Source organism: Sinohyriopsis cumingii, chromosome 11 (assembly GCF_028554795.1).
Source record: "Sinohyriopsis cumingii isolate HCF-2022 chromosome 11, ASM2855479v2, whole genome shotgun sequence".
Lineage (NCBI taxonomy): Eukaryota > Metazoa > Mollusca > Bivalvia > Unionida > Unionidae > Sinohyriopsis > Sinohyriopsis cumingii.
This window is the reverse complement of record NC_142971.1, coordinates 3,595,662-3,615,160: the sequence shown is the minus strand read 5'-3', so window position 1 is coordinate 3,615,160 and position 19,499 is coordinate 3,595,662. Positions and strand designations below refer to the sequence as shown.

The 19,499-nt window shown below is 34.7% G+C and overlaps 1 protein-coding gene across 11 annotated transcripts in view; it reads left to right on the top strand.

Annotated features, from left to right (window-relative positions):
* Nucleotides 1-13,712, top strand: part of LOC149787539 (uncharacterized) — a 40,487-nt gene extending 26,775 nt beyond the window's left edge. For 10 of the 11 annotated variants that reach the window (XM_089973681.1, XM_089973674.1, XM_089973678.1 and 7 more), the window contains one exon: nt 4,769-13,712. In XM_089973681.1, the coding sequence (XP_089829807.1) occupies nt 4,769-5,466 (698 nt within the window). In that variant the 3' untranslated portion in view covers nt 5,467-13,712. The remainder of the gene's footprint in view (nt 1-4,768) is intronic. The other variant, XM_089973682.1, reaches the window with a different exon arrangement.
* The last annotated feature ends 5,787 nt before the right edge of the window (nt 13,713-19,499 follow it).

Here is a 19,499-nt window from a genome sequence, read left to right as displayed (position 1 = left end):
CAGCGAAAAGTCTGGAAAAGTGCTTGAAAATGCTAAGATTAAATTGAAAAAAGCTTGAATTTCGAAATTAATATATTGCATTGAAAATCAAAAATATCAAGAAAGAAACACATCCATTAAGTAAAGTCAGAAGTGTAATTATCCTGAAACCTTAATTCATAGTCAGGTTGCTTACACTTTCATTAATACTTAAAGTTGGATCGCTTTCTTGCTCATGCATACTCAGCCTTATTCAGGATTGCATGATGTAAATGATTGGATGTTGACGGGGCCATTTAGGCAGTTTTAAAAAAAACTCATTCAAGTGCTCTGGAATGGTATTTTGAAACAAGATTGCCATAGGCATTCTACAGGCTGAAAATGTGGGTAAGGTCAAATGATAAACAAGATTGCCATAGGCTCTCTACAGGCTGAAAATATGGGTAAGGCCAAATGATAAACAAGATTGCCATAGGCACTGTGCAGGCTGAAAATATGGGTAAGGCCAAATGATAAACAAGATTGCCATAGGCACTGTGCAGGCTGAAAATATGGGTAAGGCCAAATGATAAACAAGATTGCCATAGGCACTGTGCAGGCTGAAAATATGGGTAAGGCCAAATGATAAACAAGATTGCCATAGGCACTGTGCAGGCTGAAAATATGGGTAAGGCAAAATGATAAACAAGATTGCCATAGGCATTCTACAGGCTGAAAATATGGGTAAGGCCAAATGATAAACAAGATTGCCATAGGCACTCTACCTACAGGCTGAAAATATGGGTTAGGCCGAATGATAAACAAGGAGCTATATGTTTTTGTCAAAAGACATTTGTTCATTGGTAGTTGAGGTCACCTTGCATCATTCTGATTGCAGGAACATTACTATCGACTTGCATAACTATCACAGTTATCAAAAATCTTCCAATGGAACATTTCTGGCCCCACTGCACCTAAAATCATTCAGAACAGTAGAAAATATATTTTTTTATTTAGTTAAATTCAGTGAACATATTATATTTAGGACCATCTGTAAAATCACATGAATCTGACATCTCTGTTGAAAATGTTCTCTCATTTGACCTTAGATGTATAATCCATTGTCAGTTAACTTGGGACTTCTAGAGCCAAAGTAAACTGAAATAGATCAGTGAGTAAAAGTCATGGCTTGTGTGAAAAAGCATACGAAATTTAAATATCCACAATTGGGATGCATTACAAGATAAAATGTTGAAACAGAGAATGAAGATGTTTGTATTTTTTTACGTTTAATACCATGTCAGTACAGTAACGGCTATATGATGCCAATTAATGATAATGTTCTGAAAATGCAAATACATTATATAAAGAATTGCATGTAAATGTTTTGAAGATGAACGTTTCTAAATACAGATAAACATGAAGTACTACAAAATGAAAGGTAATAAGATGAAGAAGAAAAAAATCCAAATCTTTAAAAATATTCCAAATAAACGAACATGAAGTATTTCATAGTAAACGATAGAAATGTTGAATTTTTTAAATTTGTATAAAATAAAATATAAAGTTAAAAAATTAAATCTTGATAAAGTGTGATCAAAATTTGTTGAATTAACTACATTCCCTCAAAAGTTCAAGATTTTCTGTAATGGCAGATTGTCATAAAGTTCCTTAAGTGAGTTCACATTAAAAAAAACAAACTTTTATGTCCCATGCAGACAACAATACATTTGACAAGAATACTGTCTGTGGCCATTGGCAAGGTATGAACTGGGGTCAAAGTTTGAACGAGTCAGGTCAGCGTCTTATATGCATTCAGCACAAAACCAACTATTGCTTACCATGGATGGAGCAATGATTGGACACAAGATGACAAACACAGATGAGACTTAATTGCCTTATTTTTGGTGGGTCAACAATACCTAGATCAATAGATATCAGGTTTTTATGTGCTAATGTCTTTAAAAAAGTAAGCAATAAGCACTGATCAGATATTTTTGCTTCTTAAAGAATATTACACATGCTGACAAATTATTAAATTAAACTCTCCTTTATTATGTGACTAAAACTGTATTCAAGAAATTGGTGAAGCTATTGAGAAATTTTGTGAACCATATGTTATAATAAAGCATGTTATAACTGGATTTCAAAGGATAACAGCATGTATACAAGATGGAAAAAGCCCATGTGGTCATGAGCTAAATACAGAATAATCAAAACCAGCATGATGTGAAATGTAAGTCATTTTGTTGTAGTACAAATGGGTACTTAACCAAAACCAGCATGATGTGAAATGTAAGTCATTTTGTTGTAGTACAAAGGGGTACTTAACCAAAACCAGCATGATGTGAAATGTAAGTCATTTTGTTGTAGTACAAATGAGTACTACTTGAGATATATGCAGTTATCTTGGTCATTGATTATGTGAAGGACAAAGGAAACATTATTTTTATGAAAACATATGTTGATAATTATGACTTTGCTTGCACTACTGTAAAGCAAAAAGCCAGAAGTAGCATGTTTGATTATAATAGCAAATCACTCCACCCATACATGTACAACTTAAATGGTTCTGATCCAGTCACCGCTGTAAAGTTATGCATATAACTTTTGAAGTACACTGAAAAGGGGCTTGTTTATTTGGGAGTGGTTTGGAATTCCTGTCTGCATTTCTGACTAAATTAATAAGGATGAAGTTGAATGTGGAATGGGCTTGGGTAAGTGGGAACATACTTTATTTTTTTTTTATGAGAGTTATGAGAAATTGGCATAAATCTTGCGATTGCATTTCCAAGAACAGACAATGTAATACATTTAAAAGTTCATTCCGAATTTAATTATTTGTTTCACTGCATATTTATAAATATAAAATATTTACATACATACATATTAATTACTGTCCACTATTGACTTAGTCACTAGATACTAAGGACAGTATAGGGTGCATTGTCCATTTCATCAGCGGAATTCAGAAATTTCAATCAGATTATTTAATAACACTTTTTCAGACAAGTAAGACCTTTGCAATTTCAGACAAGTAAGACCTTTGCAATTTCAGACAAGTAAGACTTTGCAAGATATTTTAAATGATCATCAGTATATGTTCTTAAATAATTATTGACACAAATGTTGGAAAATCGGTGTTATACTGTCAGTATGGGAACTTTCTTAGGGTTAGGGTTAGATGCATCATTCAGAACTTTCTTGAATTCAAGTAAATTCAGCAGTATGCTTAATATTAATTGGAAAAGATAACATGGCTGCTTCGAATAGATAATTCTTCATCTGTGATGGCAAGAACTAGTGAAATTACGTGTCATGCAATTTTTGTTACGCCTTCTTTACTGGAAAGTGAGATGTAATCATCACTTTCCAAGAGTGGTGATGGCCGAATCAAAAGCTGATGGGATGAATTATTATGAAACTTAGACAATTCATCCATTAACATGCTCAGTTGAACCTTTGACCTTAGGACCAAGTAGGCAGATAAATGAGCCCCTTGTCTGAGATGATATAGATATTTGGAAATGGGGTTGATATTACCCATTCATTGAAAGCTGCAATTATCTGCTGCCAATTTTGGCTGCACACATCAGTGTACATTTTATACACTTACTGGTATTTCTCGTGGCAATAAAGCTACCATTGGCTGAAGAGTTCTTTTGGTGACATGTACATTATATTTCCAGAGCAAATCCTATGTTTGTTGACTTGTACATTCATATGGAATAGCACAACCATCTTTCCTGTGGCCATTTTGAATATCGAGCTAGATATGGCTGTTACCATTTACCAGTATGTGTCTAAAGTGTACATGGGTTTGTTCCAGAATGATTTGCATGCAACAAAATTGTATATTTTAATGAACAGGTGACATCAGTCCCACATATTGTCCATCAGTATCAACACAGATTTGTGGGGTTGATTTAGTCACATAAAAATTTGTATTAATGCCTTGGTAAAAGTTATTTCATTTGCTTGTATTTCCTGAGCCCATTGATTTTCTTCCTACTTGGGATGAAACATTATGATAATTCTTTCTCGAGCATATGCTTTCATCTCTTTGTTCTTAGGGTCACAGTGATAGAAAAATTGTGATGGTTTTGGTTAAAGCTTTTAAAACTTGCTTATATTTCCTAAAGCCCTTGATGATGATGTATTTTGTCCATACATTAGATGCATCATTCTGAACTAAGACAACTCCTTCTGCAACATGCTTGATCTCCCCTTTTTGACTTTGGGGTCAAGGTCAAATTTCACCACAATGCTTTGGTTATGGGGTAAACATGCAAGATCTGGCCTTCTTTTATTCATTAAGAAACTAATATAAGATAAGGAGTGGAAAAAATGTGATGCTAGTAGGGGAAATTATTCTCATGGCTGACCTGTACTTGAGGTGCAGTAGTGCCAGTTACTTTTGGGTGATAACCCTTGATCAGCTCAACCGGTCATTTTCATTCACTTATTTAAAAAAATCTTGCATTTTATAAAGTAAACAAAAATAATTATTTATTGATGAACAAAACCAACAATTGATACTGAATCTGGCTAGCTTTAGCCAGCAAGAGGTGAGAGCATATTGAAAAATCTGTAATCTTTGATTCCTCTCACAGTAGCTAAAATCTTTCACATCATTAAATTCAAATTTTGTTCATGAAAAGAATGTGTTATATGGTTGTATTTAAAGAATATTACAGGCAATGGGAGTTTATCACACGTAATGTACAGAAGTTTGAAAACATGATTGCATTTAAATAGAGTAGATATGGATTGCCGGTATATATATATATCTTTGATTTTGTCTTTCCAGATGTTATTGTTACTGACCTGTCTTTCCCATTCAACACTGAGAATTCTTCCCATGCAAATGTGCCAAATCAGTCCGCACACAATATAAACTCAACACAACCTGAGATCTCACAGTTAGCAGCTCTAATACCTCCTGACAACAGTGAGATCCAATGCCCACTGTGCAGTGAGAAATTTTCATCTCAGGTGTCTCTAGCAGGCCATCTAAGTACACATTACAGCCAAAGCCAGAGAGATGTGTTTCCCAGTCTGCCTTCTGGAGGAACCTTTACAAGACCATTTCAGTCTAGACCTCTTGCTCAGGGATTTGTGTACCGCAGATCCTCATCCAACCAGCCACAGTCAGAAAATTCTGTAATGTGTGGAATTTGTGGACAGTATTATAAAGACAAAGCCTCACTGAGATTCCACAAGAGAACACACATTAAAAAATACATGTGTGCGCAGTGTGGGAAGAGATTTTCACATGCTGGAAATCTGCACCGCCACTGCAGGACACATAGCGGAGAGAGGTCATATCAGTGTTACATATGTGGGCGATGTTTTGGTGGGGCCAGCGAATTACAGGTTCATCTTCAAAACCATGTCGGTAACTCTGGATTCTCCTGCAACAGGTGTGGAGAGTCCTTCAATTCAGTGTCCAGTTTGCAGCAGCATGTCAGAAATGTTCATGGAGATGGAGTAGGGACAAAGTCCTAACTTGTTAAACAAAGTCACTTCATGTATTGTGACTCGATAAACTCTAGTCATTTTCCTCAGAAAGTCAGATTTTATGCAAGGTTCTTTAAAACAGACACTCTTTATGCCAAATTAATAGACTTTAAATACTTGTCTGAGCTAGAATTTAACTTTTGCCTTTTCTAAATTGTATTATTATAATTGTCACATAATAAATGAATGTAACTGAAGGAAGGAAGACATTGTGAAATTGGAAATGTGTGATTAAAAAAATGGTCATCAGATTTTGATGTTTTAAAGGAGAATTTCATAAGATCATTGTGGATTTTGCTCTGTTTTGTGTCGGAAAACAAATTTAAATCGGGAAAAATTCCGTAAACATTTCTGACACATCAACCTTATTTAGCATCTCTTTATTTCATTACCCAGAATTAATGAGGACTTTTTATTTTTTTATCTCAGACCTGACATGAGTAATTACAAAATGCATAGTGTGGGACAACTTGTGGACATTCCTCAGAAAAGCAACATTACGTACAGTAATTTTCAACTAAAGTTAGTCGCTGTCTGGGTAATTTTTATGTAAAGCAGTATTACTGGTACTTTTACTCCGAGTGATAAGTTTCTGTAAACTGAAATAATTTTGATGCATTACAGAATACGTTCTTTTGAAAAATGAGCATATATGGGGCTTAGAGCAGATTTTGAACATGTCTGATACTAGTATTTATTTATTCCGTTGCTTCATAGTCAAATTTATTTTTACTGGTCACAGACCAGGAGAGTTTATGGGATGGCATGTTGACTGCCTTTCATCCTTATTCTGATGTCAGTTCATCAGTTAGCACAAGTTTGTTATCAGTTCTCCTTCTGTACTACTATGAAACTTTACACACATACTTTCATCATTTTTCGACCATCAAGACTTTATATAATGCTTGATTCAGCTTAATGACAACTAAAAAGGCTGACACTGCAGCCATCTTGAAAAATCTTATCACAACTCCTTCTGGTTATATTCGGTTGGGCCTAAATTGATACTGACCTGACCACTAAGAGAGTGTGAAAAGCTTGTCGTCACTTTTCCTGGTTGGATGGTCATATTGACATGGTTTTTACCATACGACTTTTTTTTTATTGCTACTCCTAAAAAGATGGTCATGACACCATAAGGTTTTCACCAGAAGACTACTTATGGTGTCACAGATGAAATTTATGCTGTTTTGATATCCAATATGCTGCCCATATTACAAATCATGTTATTGCTCTTACTCATTGCTTATCACAACTTCTCATCCTAGCTGCATTATCATATTGACATGAGGTTTTTACCATAACGCCAGACAAAAGATATAGAGGATATTTGCTTGAAATGAGTGAATAACGGATATAATTCATCGAGTGGATGAAAAACTCAGTATTTTCACGAGTGGCAAATACTAGAGTTTTTCACCCACGAGATGAAATGTATCCATTATTCACTCGTTTCAAGCAAATATTCTTTTTATTTTATGCTCACATAAGTTGTCTACCTAAAGTTTGTGACACAGGAAATTAGCAGATTTCTTACGGTAATGGCAGCTGTTTACCGTACATGTTCTGCTGTGCTATGTATACCTGCACACAAAATTAGTTCCACATCAGAGTGATAAAAATTAACTGATATTTCCAGAATAACAAACTACAAGTTTCAAGGATAACGGACAGGGATTAATAATAATGACAATGACATGTACATAAGATAAAAGTAGTTCACTGATAAAAAATCAAAGGAAAGTAAGTATGTTCTGACCCAAAAAAGTAGTTCCTGTAAAAATATTGTTATTTTTTCACTGCAGTGAAATATCAATATTATTTTAATTAGAAAATCAAGTAATTCACTGCTTAGCATAAAATAAATGTGTGTTTCTGGTTGCACTGGTTTTTAAATTATGGTAGGCAGGTGGATTGGGTGTGTGTGGTTTAAAACATATTTAATCTGACTTTTTTATATTATTTTTTAATGCTTTTTTACTATGGGTGGAAAAAGTGCTATGGTTGGCAACGAGAAACAGATGGTCAGACGACTGAAGCACATATTTTTTTGTTTGGCATAAGACTTCCTGTTATTGCTACTCATAAATGTATGTGTATATAAGCATGTGGTTTTCATCATAAAACCTCATTAGAGATGTTGTTTGTCCTAATGAAAATGATGTTGATGTTATATCAAGTATGGCCATCACCGTGGTTATCTTAAAAATCTTCTTATCACTCTAGAATATGAGAGATTATTTTTAAAGTCAGTAGTTAAAACGACTTAACAATCATAGATTTCAAGAAGAATCAGGAAATGTGGCCAGTAGAGCATCAGTCAGTCCCTTCACTTTTTTAAATTGACTAAATAAAAACCTGTCTTGATTAAGATGCACAGGCACTTGAGGTGTTTTATGTTCTGAACAGTAAGTATTTTTAGCGGTTATTTTACAAAAGCCCTCTGTTTTTTAAAGACTAATTACAGAAATAGTGAGATTTCAGTATTTGCTTCCAGTTATATCCCTTGGTACATTTTACTTTTCATTTATTAATTAGTGGGGGTACATTTATAGAAATGTGTTTTGGTTACAGTTAGTTTTGACAGCCAGTATTTGATTGACTCACATGACCTACTTTCTTCTTTACAGTTCTTTAAGCCTGCCTCTCAGTCACTTTATCAGACATGGTATATTGGGACAGGAATTCATTGTTAAATGTTTTGAATAAATCAGAAGTTTGCACAAGTCTTACCATACCATGTCATTTTTTACTTGTTCCTGGCTTGGATGTGTTCTTTAAAGTATTTGACGTATCATCTTTCATTACAAGAAGATCAAACACCTGGCCGTATTGCCCTACATCATGTGTATTGGATGATGTGTCTGTGTCTCAATGATTGCTTCTTGCCACTCAGGATACCACATCTGATTTCAGTCAAACTTGGAACATATAATCAAAATCTCAGATGAGTTTGACAGTGAGCTAAATCCATGCATATTAATGAGGGGATTTTGCATCCAACTAGCCAAGCTTTTTACCATTTTTACCATTCTGTATTTCAGTTCTCATGTTGATCAAACTTGGAATATATGATTATATAATTATGGTCTTGGTTAAGTTTGAAAATGAATGAGATTCACATATTAATTAGGTGTTCTTGTATCTGATTGGCTGAGCTTGTTACCCTTCTTTAGGCTGTATTTTTTATCTAGTTTTAATCAGACTTGGAAGTTATGCTTATTAGGATTCATTTCCTATTGAAATTATTTCTATTATATTAAAAATATTTTTTTTTAAAAACAGATTTTCTGCAGTTTTTATTTAACCCCATGATTGATACATTGTCAGTAAGAAATTAAATACGGAATATGTTGTCGTTTGTTGCTGTTGTGGAGGAAGAATCATCAATCCACAGAAAGCTACTGGCAAACTTTGTCATATACCCAAATTGGCTGAGCCAGAGACTCAAACCCATGTGAACAGAAGTGAGATGGCAGTCATCAGTGAAGGTGGGCACCCAGATCACTTAGCCACAGGGCAGGGGCCAAATACAGAATGTCAAAATAAAAGTAAATATTTTGCTGTCAACTGTAGTATATAGAAAGTTTGTGAAATTAATAATGGAAATGTGTACATCTCAACATTTAGCACTGTATAATACTTAGTGATCTGATACTTGTAATGATCATCAGGTGTTTTTTGTACATCATAATTTATTGACACCCTTAGGCAGCACTTGACTAATTGGGGCAGTATTCAAAACACAGTAATAATAATAATAATAATAATCAACAGCTGTATAATGCTAACAGATGATAAGAATGAATATTGCATTTCAAGAAACATTGATATGTTGATATATTATAGATTTAGATTACTGAAAAAATGTAGTGATATTATCAGTTTGTCTAAAACAAATTTAAATTTCCTATGTGTCTACTATTCAGAAGTGCATGTACGAACTTTCCACAATTGGGCATTTTGCAAAAAGAGGTATCAAATTACACAAACCCTATTTTCATCAATTTCTGAAGTGAAGATTATTTTTTGGATGCCTTAAATTTTCATAATTAGAGGGTATTTTTTCTTGAATCATGTTTTAAGAAGTATTTATGGCAGCTAAGAGGTTCAGTTCATATAGTATGACCTGTAAAATGAGAAATGAATTTAGGTGTCTGTCATTCATTGCCAAAAGTAAGTCTGGCTTATAATTACTCCTTGATGCAAAGCAGTAGTATAAACAATGCAGAATATAATTCTCACTGTTCAAAACATACTGCAGTCATGTTTTGAAACTCGAATCATAAACTAGTTATACAGTATTACAGTGAAACAAATGCCAAAAGTTAAGAGGAAAACCAAAGGTTATTTTCATAGGAGACACTTTCCTTTCAAACCAGGAAGTGATTCTCATAACAAGGGTGTTGCTGTTGTGATTAAAGCCATTGTTCAGCACATGATAGGCTATACATGGCAGCCAGTTTAACTGGTGACGGAAGAATCGGGGAAAATCCCAGGAAGAACCACTGATCTACAGTGAAGCTACCGATAAGCTATCTCATACCCACATTGGCCAAGCCCAAGGCTCAAAGCAACACATAGGTGAGTTAGCAGTGATCAGTAAAAGCAAGTACTTTAGACTACGCCCCTAACAAATGTGTAAAAAGCGAGAAAAATGTAAACGGGGTTGTCACAAAAATACAATGTAAAAGACATTTCAAGGAAAAAAGTGGAGTCTTAACACAAAAGAACAGGTGCAAACCCTGTTACTGACAAAGGAAGCTTGGGTGCAGTACTTATAGGTTACTGCATTTGTATGGGAAAATATGAACGAGTTTTGGGATGGAATACTGCACGACCTTGGGAGTGCAGTATATCCTTACGACAAAACAAGTTCATATTTTCCCATACAAATGCAGTAACCTTTTTATTATATGCTCATTTTTTTATTCTACCTAAGGTTTAATTATATAAACAAAATACACTACAAGAAACAACGTAAATGAATGAATGCCGTATTCCAAACTAAATACACAAGCGCAGATTTGTCATTACACAATAACATCATTATTAATGCACACATAACTCCGCCCAGATAAATTTGAATTTAGTCGTGCACTCGACATAACTTTCAAAAGAAAATGGCATGTCTTGTTAAAATTGAAATTTGCAGTCATATTGTGAATGAATGCACATTGCAACAACTTTTTCATTTGATCTGGAATGAATATATTTTGGTATTTTGTTTCGATTCGACAAAAGTTTGTGATTTTGGACTGGATTCATCTGTGCAAATTGTACATGAAATACATCGGATTGAAGCGGCACTGGAGAAGCGTGTTTACATCTGCAAATGTGTTTCTGTTTCTGTCATTGAATGTTTGAAATCATAATGTGGGAAAAATATGAAGTTTTTCAATTGCAATTATCAAAAAGACGCTATGGAATTTAATGCTTATTTCATTTTGAGTGCAGTAAGGAGGATGCAATTGCACTTATCATCGAAATTACGGCACAATTTCGAAATGTGTAATCCAGATTGAAAACCTATGACATGGCTCATGTAATTCGGATATGCAGAATTAAGAAAATACATTTTGAGGAAATTCAGGCTGTAAAACTGTAAGTTTATTTTATTTTGCCATTCTTATCACCAGCTATAGAAGAGAGTATATGACTTGTCACTTGTATGTTATTTGTAAGGACCTTATCTTGCATATCTTATATAATGTAGCTAGCCTAAATCCGTAACATTGTATCAGCGTGGATTGTGCCAAAGCAGCTGGTATGTGGCAGTCCACGAAACATCTGTTTTGGTTCATTCAGAAACAAATTTAAACAACCACAACGTAACGAGCCACTTACGCGAGTGTACATGATTTGTGTACAAATCAAAAGTGCTGGCATCTGCGTCCATTGTTTGTTTACAATAGAAAGTAGTTCCTTTATGCACGTGATTGCTATATGTGTATTGTCGCGCGAGTTCAGTATTGGGTAATACTGAATGATTCTGACAATGTAAAGTTAACATGATTCTGACAATGTAAAGTTAACATGATTCTCACAATGTAAAGTTAACATGATTCTGACAATGTAAAGTTAACATGATTCTGACAATGTAAAATTAACATGATTCTGACAATGTAAAGTTAACATGATTCTGACAATGTAAAGTTAACGGGGAAAAAAGGAGCATATAATAAAAGTTCTTATGACTAACTAACGCCAAAGATTTATGGGTTGATCTGCCTGTCAGTAAAGGAGGTCAATAAAAATGCATTATTATTCAATCTTAAGAAAAGAGCATTCAGTTTGTTTGCTATTTTCCACAAACTTATTCATGAGGCAAAGTAATGTAAGCCCAAACAAATTTTAAACTGTTAATAATAAGAAAAATTTCAAAATATGGCTGATTGGTGCACAAAATAATTTGTTCTGAGAATCAGGTCTCATCATACAGTTCCTAATTGCAATATAAAATACTCCAAAACAGCATTTTATTGTTAAAGATCAGATATGTTACTAAGGGATGAGGGACCTCAAGCAGCCAAGTTGTCATGGGCACTTGCCATTACAGATCATTGGCACATCTCGCCTCTCTCGGCATGAGTTTGAGTCTCGGCTTGACCAACATAGGTTTGTTAGAAAATTTGCCAGTATCTACCCTTGAATCAATGGATATTAATAGGTTTTTAACCCCCACCATAACCACCATGTATAGCCTGTTGTACTGAAAAATGGCATTTAACCTATAATGTGATGAGTAATACCTGGATCTAAACACCTGAAATTTGAAACTGAGCATCATGCAATATTGCATATAATAAATTTTAGATTCTGTGACAAAATAAATTATAAATTCATAATTTTCATTTCTTAATGAATGTTAGATTTTGTGTCACAAAATAGATAATATATTCATAATTTTCATGTCTTAATGAATGTTAGATTTTGTGTCGCAAAATAGATTATATATTCATAATTTTCATGTCAGGTCCAGTGTGGAAAGTGTGTGTGTGTATGATTTGGATTTTTAACATAGCTTTTAACAATTTTTCAGTCATATCGCTATGATGTCTGCAGTGTGGCAGTTTATAGTGATGTCTAGATATTGTGACTGGGTGGGACATCATGTCAGCAGCATGATGTCCCACCCAGTCACATTATCCTGACACTGGCCGACCCAGTGTGGAAAGAACATGCAGGAAAGATAAGACAAATATAAAGGATGAAATAAGAAAAGTGAATTTTGTCGCATTATTGACATTCAGTGTTATGATATGTATAATAAAAAAAATGTATTTAGGAGTTGGTAAAACACCATTCAACCCTGCAGGTCATTTCTCTTACAACAGGTAGAAAGTGTAACTCAGTATAACAAGGTAATTAATTTTGTGGCCAATAAAACAAATTTTTAGCCAATTTCATCCTTCTTGGAAAGATGTTAACTTTGCTCATATAACTGTTCAAATGGATATTGGTGATGAAAAGTTCTGGTCAATAGAGGTCAGATAGAACTTAAATCAATTGCTCCTGTGGCCTAAGTTGTCAGAGCATCAACCTAGGATGCGGGAGGTTGCAGGTTTGAGCCCTGGCCAAGTCATACCAAAGACTTGTAAAAATGGTATTAGCAGCTGTCTTGCTTGGCACTCCGCATTAAGAGATTAGTGTTTGGACTGGCCTGCCTGGTGTCAGGATAATGTGATTGGGTGGGACATGATGCTACTTGACTGCAGCATGATGCCCCAGTGCTAAATGTCACTCTAATCAGCCACACTGCAGATATCATAGTGATATGACTGAAAAATTGTTAAAGCTACGATAAAAATCCAGATCACACACACACACACAAATATTACACAGTAAAATACCATGCCAGAAAGGGAGGTAACATACAATTCACAAATGGAGAATTGTACTCCAAGCATATTACTTGACTGTGTGTGTCCTTTAATTTTTTTTCATTTTCTTTAAGCCTAGAATGTGAACAAGATCTACACTGTTCATCTACTCGCAATATTAAGCGAAAAGTGTATCTACTGGAGCATTATGCAACACTTTATTTAGTTGGATCCACGTTATATACACGTAAAGTTAAAGACTGCTTTTTAGTTATGCTTCATAAGGTAGCGCTCTGCAGTTTCATGCTTTGCATAGGGTTTGATTTTAAAGATAAAAGAATTTTTGGGTTTTTCTCATTGGATATACTATTCAAGAATAAACAGCTGTTGTATAGCTTATTGCTGAAAGAACTTTTAATTCACTTTGATATATGATTGATGGGGGTGTAATTTTAAGAATATACAGCTTAACCTTACTTCAGATGCATTCAATACACTTTAGGAAGCTGTTGTTGCTAGTCTGACAAAATTAATAACTGCTGTGATTAGTGTACTTTCAACTAGTTTAGACTCATTTTTTGAGCACATGGGAGCAGCCATTTTATCAGCTGTTTGCTTTAGATGGTACATAATTTACATAATTACCACGTGAAGACATTTTAGTCACAGTATATGAAAGTAGCATTGATATATGTCAACATTCTCTCCATGTGCATGTTGCCGATGAAGACGTTCATAATAATTGTCGAGCACTACCTAAACAAAGTGATTAATTTAATTTGGTAGACATTACTGTATGCAATCCTATAGGGACTTTTTCATGTAATTTGATGAAGAACTCTAAAGAAATCAGCCTGAAAAGAATTTACAGCCAATAATTTGTGGGTTGCAGTGATGCCTTTCCAATTGATTTTATGTTGCCCTAGATAAACTCTTTAGTCCAATTTCCGTATTCCATGATTATGTCACGTCTGCATTCCGTTTTCTGTGATTATGTCATGTATACTTGTTTTCTTTATTTCTTAGGTTCTTTCATTTATCTTCTGCTTCAGAGCTGTAATTATTTCACTAAAGAATGTGGAGTGATCCACCCATCAGTACATTTACCTGGTTGATCCGTTATAACTAATTAAAGACAATATCTTTTCATGGATATTTTTAAAGTGAATACGAAACTAAAGACAGTGTCTTTTCTTGGAGTTGTTTTTAATGAATATGGAAGGGATGGTTAATGTAAGTACCATATGTTCCAAAGAATTATTGCAAGCACGATGCTATATCACAGGTATTTTAATTTCTCAAATAGTCGTTCATATTTCTTTTGTTATGCACGTCCACATGTGTCATGCAGAAGTGCCTATTGTTGTCCTGACTAAAGTGCCCAGTGTTATTTTTACAATCAATTTAAAAGAATCAATTGATGTGACTGAACAAAGATAACACGAGCAATCGAATTAGAGATGACTAGCCTCGATGCGTGGTGTGATGGTTTATCTAAAGAGGTCTAATTATGTCATGGTCCGTTGGAATGCGATAGTCGCTAACAAGGTATCGATTCATGTTAATAGAATTGTAGAACAATATTATGTAGCGAATCCTCATAGCTAGTTGTGCTGAATTTTGACAACCGACATCTGACAAAAAGATAAGAATATTTGTGATCCCAGGAGAAGAAGACAAAACAAAACATTTATTTAGGATGAGTACTATATTTTTATTTTGAAAAAGACGAAAATAGCTCTATACATATCTCTATTGTACATTGGGGAAATGAGCAAGTGTACAAACAAGGTATTGATGACCCACTGGGATAAAGAGAGAGAGAAAGAGAGAGAGAGGGAAAGAAATACGGAAACGCCGTCCGATCACCGGCAGTGATTTGGGAAAGACCGGATGCACCAGGTAATGCTGTCATGCAGGCAGTGAGTTCGATCTGTCACTCGATCATATGATGAAATTTGTTTTATCAGTATAAAAGAACTGCTAATTGAATTCGCTTAATTTTGTAAATCTATTTCTGAGAGAAAGTGAATCATTCACATGTCATGTTCAATTTGATATTCTGTATGTGATTGATAACATTGTTTTTGTACATAAGGGGGTTTTTGTTGTTCTATTCTATCTCTCTGCTCAGATCTATGTTATTCCCTCTCTTAATTTCATATTTTATTTTATTGTTTGCTCGATCCGGGCAATAGCACTGTGGTCAATCATCTCGATAACGATAACTAAAGCACTATAAGGAGTGGGGGAGGTCTCACACATTTCCACCGTCTCCTGACACTTTATTACTAATGAAAACCTCTTTAGACTTTAAATATTCATTCGAGATGTTTTTGTCATGAAAGACCATTTAGTAGTTGTTTTTTTTTTTTGGTTTTTTTTTACTTGGGAAAGGCCTAGGATACAGCATGAAAGTAAGGAATAATGAAGGACCTGCACAATCTGGGTCTAAAAGGCTGTCGACTCACTTTTTTTCCGCTCTCTCTGATATGTACGTTATTTGTTATGCCTTTAGCATCAACATTAATATCACCAGATGTTGGGGCCGGCGTGGATTACTCCCTATATAAAGACAATTACAACAAAATATGAAGAAGATTCAAATTTGGGCAACTGCCAATGGTTTTAAATCTCAAAATCCTAAACAGCATATATGGATTTCTGTCGGTTACGACAACATTATCAGCTACGACGAAAACATGATCTTAACCCCATATTGGACGGAACACATACATCGGTTGTTGAAGAAGCAAAGGTTTTAGGTATTGTCTTTCGCAGAAAACTCGCCTTCATTCCACACATCGAAAATTTAAAGCTAAATGCTTGAATGATCTAGATTTATTAAAAGTATTTAGCCCACTCGCCTTGCTTGGGAGCATTTAGGAAATCCACAAGTTAAAAGTCTTTTAGCTGAAGCGAACGAGCAACCTCTATCACATCAGAGAGAAACATTATCTTTTCAATATGCCTTAAATTAACATTCTACCCTTTCAATCCTGCTTTTACGTCTTGTTTCCAACCTAACAACAGAACTTTACACGAAAACAAACCAATGTAATCGCTACCGTTAGCAGTAGACCTTGCCCAAAGATGTATCTAAACCAAAAGTATTTTAATTTTAAACTCAATTTTTTTTTTCTCCGTCTCACTCTCAGTACTTCACTCAGTCAACAGGAGGATGTTGGAAAAGCCATTTATTGACCTATATTCTTACTAAACATGGCGATATGTTGTCCTCTCGGATCATAATTAACTGTTGGTTACCTAGTCAGGTCGGTATGTAAGCTAATAAAAGAGCATATCGTACTGTGAAAATAGCTCTATCCTTACCACCATTTTAAACTATCATACACTAATTTTAAACCTGGCGTAATAAAAAGCCTTATTTAGCAAGTGGCAGACATCATGGAACGATGGTGTTAATAACAAGATCCATGTAGCCAAACCGTCCGTTTAGGCAAATTACCTCACCCTCCTACAGAACCATCCGTAGTCACGAGATGGTCATTACACGAATCAGAATTAGTCATATAACCCACTTCTACGTATTAAATGGTAAAGATTCACCCGACAGCGTTTCTTGCGACGAACTCTTTACCCTGAAACACGTTCTAATAGATTGTCTCGATCTCCAACTTACACGCGATTGTTACTACAATGTTCAGCACATGAAAGAGCTTTCTGATACAGTTAACATGTCTTGCCTTTTCAATTTCATGATTTTTTTTACATGTATTCAAAAATATAGCTTGTATGCAACTTATTTCCTTTGAGTATTTTTAATCAATCAGCCTACATATGATTTATTATGTAATTACCCTTTACACACACCATTTACATTCCCCTTTGATCTCATTACCCTTTACACGCCATTTACATGTCCCTTTGATCGGGAACCTTCATATATTACCCTCAACCAATCAATGGTCATATCACCCTAGGGCTTTCACTGAAAGACTTCTTTTGAAGTCTAGTTGGTCCTAAATGAAAATGATGCCGATTTTAAACGTCCAAATAAGGCGGCCACCGCAGCCATTTTGAAATCTTGTTAATTGCCTCTCTTCCTCAATGGAAATGCTTATTGACATATGTTTCATCAGAATACTTCTAACGATGTCTAATTGGTAACATAAATTGTTTACGGGAACGTTTATTGCGGCTGCCAGCAGGCATTTTGGACATGTTTGTATCACTACTGATTCTCAGTGGGTGATGACATCAACATGGAAGTTTCAGTAAAAGACCTTTTATGATCTCTACTTGGTCCAAAATGAAATTAGGTCTGTTTGGATTTGCACTATGACGGTCAAAGCAGCCATTTTGAAAATGTTGCTGTTGCTATTTCTCCTGAACGAAATGTCGCAACAGCGTGAGGTTTTCACTGCCAGATTTCTTATTATTTATAGTTTGTTTTAAATAAAAATTGTACTGACATTGGAAATCCTATGGCTACTCGTCCTAGGTGGGAACTCATATACACATATGATTATTATTATTTTTTTTGGGTGATGGTGGTGCTTTTAAAAAAAAAAAACAATACATCTTATTGTGTCTATCTGGTAATACATGAAAATTGAGCCGATCTGATACCTAATATGGTCACCACTGTAGCCATCTGCAAAATCCTATTGTTGTTATGCCCCCTAAATGGAGATTAATTACTAATTATGGTATCTAGTTGGTCCTGATAAAATATTATACTGATCTGACTCAAATGTGGCTGCCAGAATGAAATATTAAAAACTTTGAAATGAATTCTCCGCTTTGGACGTTCATATCGTAATGGAGATTTTTACCAAAGTCTTGTCCATAAATACTGACGGACACAAACTGTGTTTAAACTTGGATGAGAAGCAGGGCAATACTACTAGTAAATGTCGTATATTCTAGGAATAAAATTTACTTACAGTTATGGCATTTAGCTTCCGTAATTTCGCCAGGAAAAGTTACTTTGTGGCATTTATCGGCTACGTTACAAATGGTGTCACCGTCAAATGTCATTTATAGGCGTTTTGTGACATTTACAGATTCTGTAGACGTTATTTTTTACATTGGTTTTTTCCAATAGTTCTCCTCAGTTTTAAGTCAAACATACATTTATTTTTGTAATCTTTGTAAGATGAGTCCCTAAGCTATGATAAGTTGTAGAAGCCATATTTGGTAACAGAAATAAGGCTGTGTAACAACTGAACATGGCAATTTTGGTCTAATTATTACAATGTAAATTATGTAATTTGTATAATATATATTACATAGATAATAATAAGTGAACATATTATGTAAAAATTGAACGGGTTAAATTAATTCGTAAATATAAATATAAATTATGATACAACTTAAAGAAATATTTTTAAATCTGAAATTTTGAGAGACCTTTCAGACTGTGAGGCCCAAAGCTGTAGCTCGTTTAGCTTATGCCTAAATCTGGCCCTATTTGAACTATTGCATATAAATTATCTATATATCTCAGTGTTTGCAGCCATTGTTCTTACTTTAATTGAAAATCGAAATACCTTTTTAAAAAGGTAAATGTATTTGCCTTCATCTTGATTTGGTAAATATTTAAACAAAATTATGTTTCATTACTTTGACAATGTTTGCCGAGTGACGGGGGGGGGGGGGAGAGATTGTTTCCTAGCAACATTGTCCATGGAAGAATGAAGAAATAGGACATTACTTCTCTCAAATCGATCGCAACGCTTTTGGACATCGCTCATATCAGCCATGCGCCCAATTTTATCGGTCTTTTCTAATTGCTGCTAAATATGATTTAACTACTTCACGCGCCACATTCTGGAGCAGACGTAAGGCGTATATAAACACTGACTGACGCTGATATTTCAGATTAGTTTTTGCTCATATAGATGGTTGTCATTGGATACTGATTTCTGAAGCTACGCAAGAGAAGAGATTTTCATTTCTGATTCTATACCAGCGAAATCTAATTAGTACTTGGATGCACGCGTTCTCAACAACTGCGGAGAATCACAGTCTACAACCGTACTGCAACTTATTTTGACCAGCATTGAAATATTTGCGTAATTTTCCGTGAAAGCAGTCAGAGTGTAGAGGAATTTGATGTATACCTCAAAGCTGCCACATATACAAACGTAATATACGTGAAGTTGCAGCAACAGCAGTGATGTCCGAATAGCTTAGCCACGATCGTTTTTTGGCAGACTACTATTTCACTGA